Source organism: Botrytis sinoallii (assembly GCF_014898435.1).
Source record: "Botrytis sinoallii strain Bc 23 chromosome Unknown BSIN_001, whole genome shotgun sequence".
Taxonomy (NCBI): domain Eukaryota; kingdom Fungi; phylum Ascomycota; class Leotiomycetes; order Helotiales; family Sclerotiniaceae; genus Botrytis; species Botrytis sinoallii.
The window spans coordinates 1,237,226-1,246,390 of NW_024066028.1; the positions used below are offsets into that span (position 1 = coordinate 1,237,226).

A 9,165-nucleotide genomic window follows, 5' to 3' on the forward strand; every position below is an offset into this window, starting at 1 on the left:
ATAAATTGTTAGAGAAATTAGTTTATATGAGAAAACGACTTTTTTGCAGGGATTTTGTCACGAAATCAGGTGGTGTGCGATAAGCCGGGGCCTAAACTCTTACGCAAAAGACTCTGCTTCCTATTTGTCTTCTGCTAAAGATCGCACACCATTGTATCTATGTCGCCTGAGCTGCTTTCACATGGCTTCGATTGCTCTCAAAAGACAATCCAGACCTCTATCACTGATTCCCCTCTCTTCGTCTTCAGTCTCTGGGCCCTTCCCCTTCGCCCCAGCCTCCCTCAAACACCAAGCCACATCACTCAAAACACCCAATGGCAAATAAGTCCCCTTCTCCCCCCTAGCCCTCTCCAGACTCTCTCCAAGCCTACTAGTGAATTCCCATTCTCTCGCCGCCACTTCTGCTCTATCAACCACTTTCCGCGGGATCCCACACATGCTCGCACAATGCATACCGAAACTACCCTCGGCAACACCATTTTCTAATTTATACAAAAACAGAACGCTTCTCGATTCATTGTCGACTTCAATTGCCATACGTTTATTGATGACTTCTGGATGAGAATCAAATTCAAGGGCTAGAGAGTGGTAATGTGTGGCGAAGAACCCGATACATCCGATATGAGATGCGACGTGGTGCAGAACTGCTTGGGCGACTGACACTCCATCGTAGCTACTAGTGCCACGTCCGAGTTCATCGAGAATAACCAGGGAGCGGGGTGTAGCTTCAGAAAGGATTTTCTTGGTTTCTGAAAGTTCGACAAAGAAAGTGGATTGGGCGGCGAAGATATTGTCATTAGCACCTAGACGGGACATGATACGGTCGACGGGTGTAAGAGTTGCAGATTTAGCAGGTACGTAACAACCTAGTTGGGCCATTATTACTGCGACGCATGTCTATAATTTGATTGTTAGCACGCTTATTTTATGCAAAGAAACAAGAGGCATACCATTCGAAGTATTGTGGATTTTCCGGCCGCATTAGCACCAGTGAGAAGATTGATATTAGGCGATTTACCACCAAGCTGAACATCATTGGGAATGAAGTCCGTAACGTTTGGTAGAACGCAAGGGTGTCTAAGCTCTTCAAACTCAACTACACTTCGTTCGGAATCGACAAATTTGGGTCTACAAGACGTAGTACCTAAAGCTGAAGATGCAGCAGCAAGACTGACAAGACAATCAAGTTGAGCCACAACTTTCACAGCTTGAAGCCATGTTTTATAATCTTCATCGAAACGTGCGTAGAATCTGCTTGCCACTTCCTTGACAATTTGACCATGTGTTTCTTGAGTCTCTTGGAGGTCTCGGATTATATTGGTAAGCTCTGGGAAGTAGTAACGCTTAAAACCAGATGCAGCAGACGTCACCTTCCAATCTTTTGGTACCTTGATAGAAACTGGTACTTGCAATTGATGGATTTCTTTGCCAATGCTCCTCAACTCCACCTTCTTCGAATCGAACTTCTTTTGGTATTTCTTCAACAATAACGCCAGCTCTTGATTGATCTCTTCAATACGATCTTGACTCGCATCGAAATCTTCTTCGACTCCCCTTTCCGGAACGAGAATTTTGTGTTCTTTTGCCTTTTTTCGGTCAAATGCATTCTTCCACCATTGCAGTGGCTCAGCAAGATCAGGTATTGACGCGACCAAACGATTGAAAATGCCATCGCCGCTACTATATTTGCCTAAGATGTCCTTTTGAATGTACTCTATTTGTTCAAACCCCTCCAATACTTTTACGAAATCTTCAGGTCTGCATGATCCAGCATGTATACGAGAAATCAAACGTTCTAGATCAGGCATCGAAGATGTTGAAGACTTAAATGAACGACTTAATTCATCATCTTTATTAAGCAAATCCACAGCATCAAGACGTTCGTTGATCCTCTTGATATCGGAAAGGGGGTGCGACACCCATTGTCGAAACAAACGCTTTCCAAAAGGTGTAGTGCAACGATCGAGGAGTGTGTAGAGAGTACCATCAGAGTTCCCATCGAATGTGTTAGAGAAGATCTCGAGATTGATAAGAGTCTGACCATCAAGCACAAGAGTTGTACCCTTTTGGATAGGATTGTACCAGGCGAAGTTGCCTTGTGTAAGCAGAGGTTTCTCAAGCTGAAGGACTTTCAAGTATTGGAAAAGAGCTCCAAAGGCGGATATTAACAAATCCTTGTCTCTAGCCTTTTCAAGCTCCTCGGGCCAAGTCTCTTTCCCACCATCAGTTGAAGTGAAGTAGCCACCGTAATCTAGCTCTCGGCGGGATTTGTCGGCGCTCAAAAATTCCTTCTCTGATTTCAAGTAATTCCAAATGGTTGTTGGGCCAGTATTGTTTTTCAATATACGGAGCACCTTGGTCGAAACACAAGATTTTTCAAGTAATAACTCTTGAGGGCGGGTTTGGGCGACAAAGGTCTCAAATTTGGTCAGATCTACATCATCGGTAAACTCGGTAAGGAAGAATTGACCTGTTGATGTATCGACAAATGATATACCAAATGCTGGCAAGTCATCATTTGTGGTGGACTCTTTGATAGCCACACAATATGTTGCCGAATCACCTTGTAACATACTACCCTCAACCAAGGTACCAGCAGTAAGAATATAAGATAGCTCTCGATGAATGATTTTATCTGCTTTCTTGCCTTTGCTAGCGAGACCTGTACTATCTTCTCGTTCGCGCATCTCTTTTGCCAGAGCCGACTCCTTCTGATCACCAACAGCGACTTTGTAGCCTTTGGCAAGAAATTGGTTTGCCCAATGCTGTAACGACATTTCTGGTACACCGACCATTGACATATTAACACGGTCTGTGAGTTTCAAATCGAATATTTGATGTCCAATAGTAGCATCTCTTTCGTATAATTCGTAAAACTTACCCTTCTTGAAGAAAAGTATGGTGTCCCAGCACTTTTGCTTTACTTTCCAGTATTGCGCCTCGAAGGGTGTGAAGTTATTGAACGCCATTGGCGGAATAAATAGAGTACGAGGATCATAATCAGGATGACCAGGAGGATTGCGGTCAATATCACGTTCATTCGCTAGCCACTCATATCTTTGATTTGGGTCGGTTTTGGATGCCTTCTCTTTGAATTTCTTTCCGCTGGAATTTGGGGTTCTCGAAATACTCGACGACTTGGCCTGCCGGGGTTGAATATTATCTGGATCGTACTTCCATTGTTGAGCTGTCGAGATTTCTGGTATTTGCATATCTTCATCTTCATCTTCATCGACAGAGGAATGGGGCGGCAAGTTGTTGGATCGCTTTCGAGATGATGCCGTGGATGCTGGACGCTTTCTCTTTTTGGAAGATTTGCTTGGATCATCAGAATCGTCGTCGACAACAAAATCGTCCATTTCATCTATTGTTCGTAAGTTACTGCTGACAAGACCTAAATATGACAGACTGACCATCATCTCATCGGCGCCATCTAAGTCACCAACAAAGGTATCCTCATCATCATCGCTTTGAATCGTTGGCTTCTTTCCCTTCCTTCGTTGTCTAGTTCTCGGAGAGACATCTAGATCATCGTCGTCTGATTCGGCATAGCTGATTACCTTCTTAGCAGCCTAGTAAACAAGGGTATTATTAGCTTGAGAGAACTTGCATCTGCGGAAAGGAAGCGCATGCCTTTCTTGAAGGGCTGCTTGTTAAAGCCAAACCATTAATATCCACAATCTGCTCCGCAGCACTTTTAGCAGCTGCCGGGGGCAACGAGCAACTGTCTACCTCAGTTGGAATACCACCGTTTTCATTCTCTTGTGAGCTATCTGGCTCATTGTTATCACTACTTGGAACTGGAGTTATGCTCTTCTGGGCGGGTTTCTTGAACTGGGGTCTCTTCACGGTGCTGCTGGGTTTCGGTGTCGACTTTGCACTATTGGCAGAGCCATTGGGTTGTAAAATACCGCTGGATGAGCCTGTGGAAGTTTTCTGGGTAGAAGTAGTGGCAGGTTTCTTCGAAAAGAATCCTAGGATTGATGCTTGGCTCTTGTTTGATCCTATGCTTGAGTTTTGTTTCTTCAAAGTCGGAGGGCGAACCGGGGTTGTCTCATTGTCTGTATTCTTCACCATATTTGATAAAATGCGCCAGACTAAGATTTATGAAAAGTCGACCAAAAAGGATATGAGTTGAGAAGGATTTGGTGTTATGAATTATGTATTTCAAAAAGTAATTTTTGGGCCCACCAATTCTTAAATAGAGATGGATCGATCAAAATGTGAATTCTGATATCAAACAATTGAAGAATGAATTCAATAAAAGTATTGAAAATTGGGAAGTGTCCCTGGTGGCCGCTCAAAGTGAAAGTGATAGGTAGAAGACGCGCAACGCGGATTAGCGCGACAAACCGCGAAATTAAGCACGTACCAACTCTTACTCAATATTTCGAAGTTTAGCGGAAGAAACTCATCCCCTAAGGTGTCATTTATGAGTGCCTGATGTAGCCTGTGCGTTCAGTAAGAAGATTAATAATTTCAAGAATAATATTATAAATAAAGGTTCTTATATTATATGTAAAGGTTGAATATTATAAAAAAAAAAGTAATAATAAATAAATCAAGTATATTTCTAAAACTTTTTCATTGAAAAAGAATTAATAGAAGATTCTATAAATATTATTATATTATATACTCTATGTCACGGGATCACCTCTGGGAGTATTCAGAAGCTTTACCGCTGAGCTAAACGCCCAAAAGACTAGGAGGTAGAACTGGAAGTTCTACCTTACTCTCACATATATAGCAGGACAGGACAGGACAGAAAGGGCTTAGTGTCACCCCGTGACACTCTAAAATAGAAAGAAATTATAAACTATTTTAATATAATTTTACAATTAAAAATATTATTAAATTAAGATCTTAATATTTATTAAAAAAACAAAGATGTATATAAGATTTTATATAAATATAAAGAATATATTATTTACATTGTTTTTATTATCTTTAGAATAATATTAATATTGTCACGGTCAAATCCGCGTAAGGGCTGGCGAGGGCACATAAGTAGGTCCTGCGGACCTACCTCGGGCCGATGCCAGTCTGCGCACAATTATAAATTATAGAATTTTCATAGTTTAGAAGAATTAATGAAAAGTCTTTGTGCTATATTATATCTAGTTGATTCATTGCTAGTATCTACTTTTAACAAATATTAATAGAGTTAAATTATTTTAATCATTTTAATTATTTTAATTATTTCAATCATCTTAATTGTGACACTTTGCCTTAGAAGAACTGCGAGAGCAGGGTACAATTTATCCTTAGAATCTACAACTACAGAATCGGGAGCAAAGCGCTCGTAGAGCACTCCTATATACTAGCTATATATACGTAATCATACACATACGCAGGCACGCACGTGAGCGATCGCAACTGCGATTGGGTGCGATCCGTGACATTAATTATCTTAATCATTTTAATTATTTCAATCATTTCAATCGTTTTAATTATTTCAATTATTTTAATTATTTCAATCATTTCGATCATCTCAATCATCTCAATCATCTCAATCATCTCAATCATCTCAATCATCTCAATCATCTCAATCATCTCAATCATCTCAATCATCTCAATCATCTCAAGTATTAATATTATCTAAATTAAAATTTATATAAAAGGTTAAAAAAAGAAAATATAATAAAATATCAAATATAAAATTAAATAATAATCTAAATAAAAATATAGAAAAGATTAAGAATGAAAATTATTAATCTTTCTATATTACGGAGATATTCGCACCGTAATATGAATTATAAAATTAATCTGAGATCTTAGTATTAGAATTTATAAAAATAGTATTGAAAGGATAATAGAATTGAAAAGTAATTAAAAATAATAATAACTAAATAAATAAATAATAATTAAAAGATAAATATATATCTTTTATTAAGATCTATTCTATAATAGATATAAGATATTATTAATATCACTATAGAAATAGTGAAGTCAATATAGTACTATGATTCATATTATTATAATTGTCAGAAATAGACAGCAAGTTATATATAATCTATGGAGTAATATGGAGAATGTATTATATATATAGTTATCCTCTTAGAATAGAAAGCTCAGAAGAGAGAGTTTTGTAGTGGTGTGTATGTGTTATATATGTGCTGTATATGTGATTTCCAATATTCTCTCTATAATAGGAATCTTATTAGAAGATTGGGTGGAAGAGGCCTCTATATTGACTATATGGTTACGCGTGTAAGCATATTGATCTCCCCATAGTATTATATGAGGGGATCAATATGCCTGTCTATGGTTTGTCTAATCTAGCCCATTTAGGTAACCGTATTACTAATCACTATATGTGCTTAGTACCAATAACTTCTATTCCTTTTAATATTCCCCCATAAAAATTACCACTTTTGATCTTCCTAATCTTCTGTACCTTTATTATCTCAATCCTAGTATATCCTTGAATCTTTCGAATACTACTCTCGCTAAGGGTTTAGTTATCCTATCTGCTATTATATTCAATATATTGATATAACTGGTTATTACCTTTTCTTTTTCAATAAGATTTTTGATAAAGTGGTAGTATATATCGATATACTTTAATTGTTTATGTAGATACGGGTTTTTGGTTAGAGTAATTGCTTCTTAATTGTTGTTTAATAATTAAACAGTATTTTTGCGTGTAGATATGTATTCAGTTTTTTTAAAATCTTTAAGCATTTGAGTTAACCATTTTTTTTGTTTGATAAATATCGTTATAGATATGTATTCGGATTCAGTACTTAATATCGTTACTGAATTCTGCTTCTTATTAGCTCACGATATTGGTCCGCTATAAAACATAGCAACTCCCTTAGAAATACTTTTCTGATTATATTAATTATTTGCTCAGTTTGCATCAATAAAGACTTTTATTAGAAGATTGGGTGGAAGAGGCCTCTATATTGACTATATAGTTACGCGTGTAAGCATATTGATCTCCACATAGTATTATATGAGGGGATCAATATGCCTGTCTATGGTTCGTCTAATCTAGCCCGTTTAGGTAGCCGTATTACTAATCACTACACGTGCTTAGCACTGGTAACTTCTATTCCTTTTAATACTCCCCCATAGGAGTTACCACCTTTGATCTCCCTGATTTTCCACACCTCTACTGTCTCAATCCCAGCATATTTTTGAATCTTTCGAATACTACTCTCGCTAAGGGTTTAGTTATCCCATTTACTATCATATCCGATATATTAATATAACTAATTACCACCTTTTCTTTTTCAATAAGATTCCTAATAAAATGATAGTATATATCAATATGCTTTAATTGTTTATGTAAATACGGATTCTTGGTTAAAGCAATTGCTCCTTGGTTATTGTCTAACAATTGAATAATATCTCCATATACAGATATATATTTAGCCTTTCCAAGATCTTTAAACATTTAAGTTAACCATTTCCCTTGTTTAATGAACATCATTATTGATATATATTCGGACTCAGTATTTGATGTTGTTACTGAATTCTGCTTCTTATTAGTTCACAATATTGGTTTGCTATAGAATATAGCAATTCCCCCAGAAATACTTTTCTGATTATACCGATTACTTACCCAGTCTGTATCAATAAAGACTTTTATAATATCTACTAATAAATTGTATTCCTTTGCAATTTGATATTGTACTTCCTCGGGCCTGTATTTGAGTTTTTAAATAATCGTAGCTTTTAGATATCACATTAAGTTCTTTACTCCTATTCCATAACATTTCGCTGACTTTGCCATATATTGTAACAATCAGCCTAACACAAAGGAGATATTTAGTTTTGTATATATCATTAGATGAATAAGACTACCTATAACTTGTTAATATTCAATAACATCAATCAGTTTATTATCTTTTATAGCAGGTTGTAAATATAAGTAATCAATAGCAGATATCTTCTTAGCATAGTGCTAAGCATATGAGATTCCGAATTTTGTGAGTATAGCTTCCAGATATTCTTCTTGGTTTAATGTAAAAGATCTGTTTGCTTGATCTTTTATAACCCTAATATCTAGAATCTTACTAATCTCCTTTAGATTCTTGGTATTGAAGTGCGATAAGAGTATTATAAAAAACCAATTAAATTGATCTTTTGAGATTGAGGAAGCAATTATATTATCGATATATATTAGCAGATTGAGTTAGCAAGTAGTGTATATATAGAAACACAGATCAATGAGACTTTAAGTAAAGTCTTAATTGATCAATTGAGACTTTAGAAATTGATTCCAATTTTGTTTAGCTTGTTTAAAGCTATATAAGCTTCTCAATACGTATAAGATATATCCATTTGATATCTTGAGTCCCTAAGGTGGTGTAAGGTATATCTCTTTCTTAAGATAGGATTCTGTAAAAGCATTTTTTATATCAAAATATTAGTATTTCGAGTTCTCTTTTGTAATGATTGCTAAAAACAAGCAGAGCATATCGAATCGTATTATAGAAGTAAAGGTTTCGTTATAGTCTTTTCCAAGAATTTGATTAAAACCTCTTGCTATTAATCATACCTTAAATCTCTCGATTTTATTGTCCTTCGTCTTTATTATAAATACCCATTTTATTGAAACAAGATTCCCTCCTTTTGATAAAATATACTCTTCCCAAATGCTATTTGCAATTAATGAATTAATCTCTTCTTCAATAGCTTGCTTCCATTTTTCTCTATATTTGGGATCCAAGATCACTTAATGATATATAATAGGAATAGGGATTCCTAGAATCTGTTCTACAGGGAAGGCTGTATCCTCATCTATAGGGTTTTCTAAGATTACTTGCAGGTTTTCGGATAGTTTTGTTTTAATACTTGTATCGATTCTTGGTGTAAGCGGTATGGAGATTATAGTATGTTCGATAGCATTTCTATCTGGGTTTGCTATGAGTATTGCTATTATTGCTCTAATCAGTTTCTGGATATGCTTGTCTGATCCATTATTATCTCGCTTGTGTTTTCGAAAAGAGTATCTTTCAGGAATATCTATATCCATAAGTGTGATCAGGGTTTCGGTCAAGGGTTGAGTTGTAGATATAGCATCTGATATCTCTGCCTCTATTGTTCCTGAAGGTAGTATTAGGTCCTCAGATGAATTAATCTCGATGATATTCCCTTTGCTATTTGTCACGAGAGAATTAGCCTATATAAACCCAATTAGCTTAATGCTATCGG

General features: G+C 36.3%; 1 protein-coding gene across 1 annotated transcript; it reads right to left on the reverse strand.

Annotated features, from left to right (window-relative positions):
• Window positions 1-177: 177 nt before the first annotated feature.
• Window positions 178-4,077, reverse strand: EAF02_000252 (uncharacterized protein; the record flags this gene model as incomplete). The annotated part of the gene is made up of 3 exons (XM_038896300.1): window positions 178-897; window positions 951-3,572; window positions 3,634-4,077. The coding sequence occupies 3 exons, from the start codon at window positions 4,075-4,077 to the stop codon at window positions 178-180; spliced, it is 3,786 nt and encodes a 1,261-aa protein (XP_038763159.1).
• Between the last annotated feature and the right edge of the window lie 5,088 nt (window positions 4,078-9,165).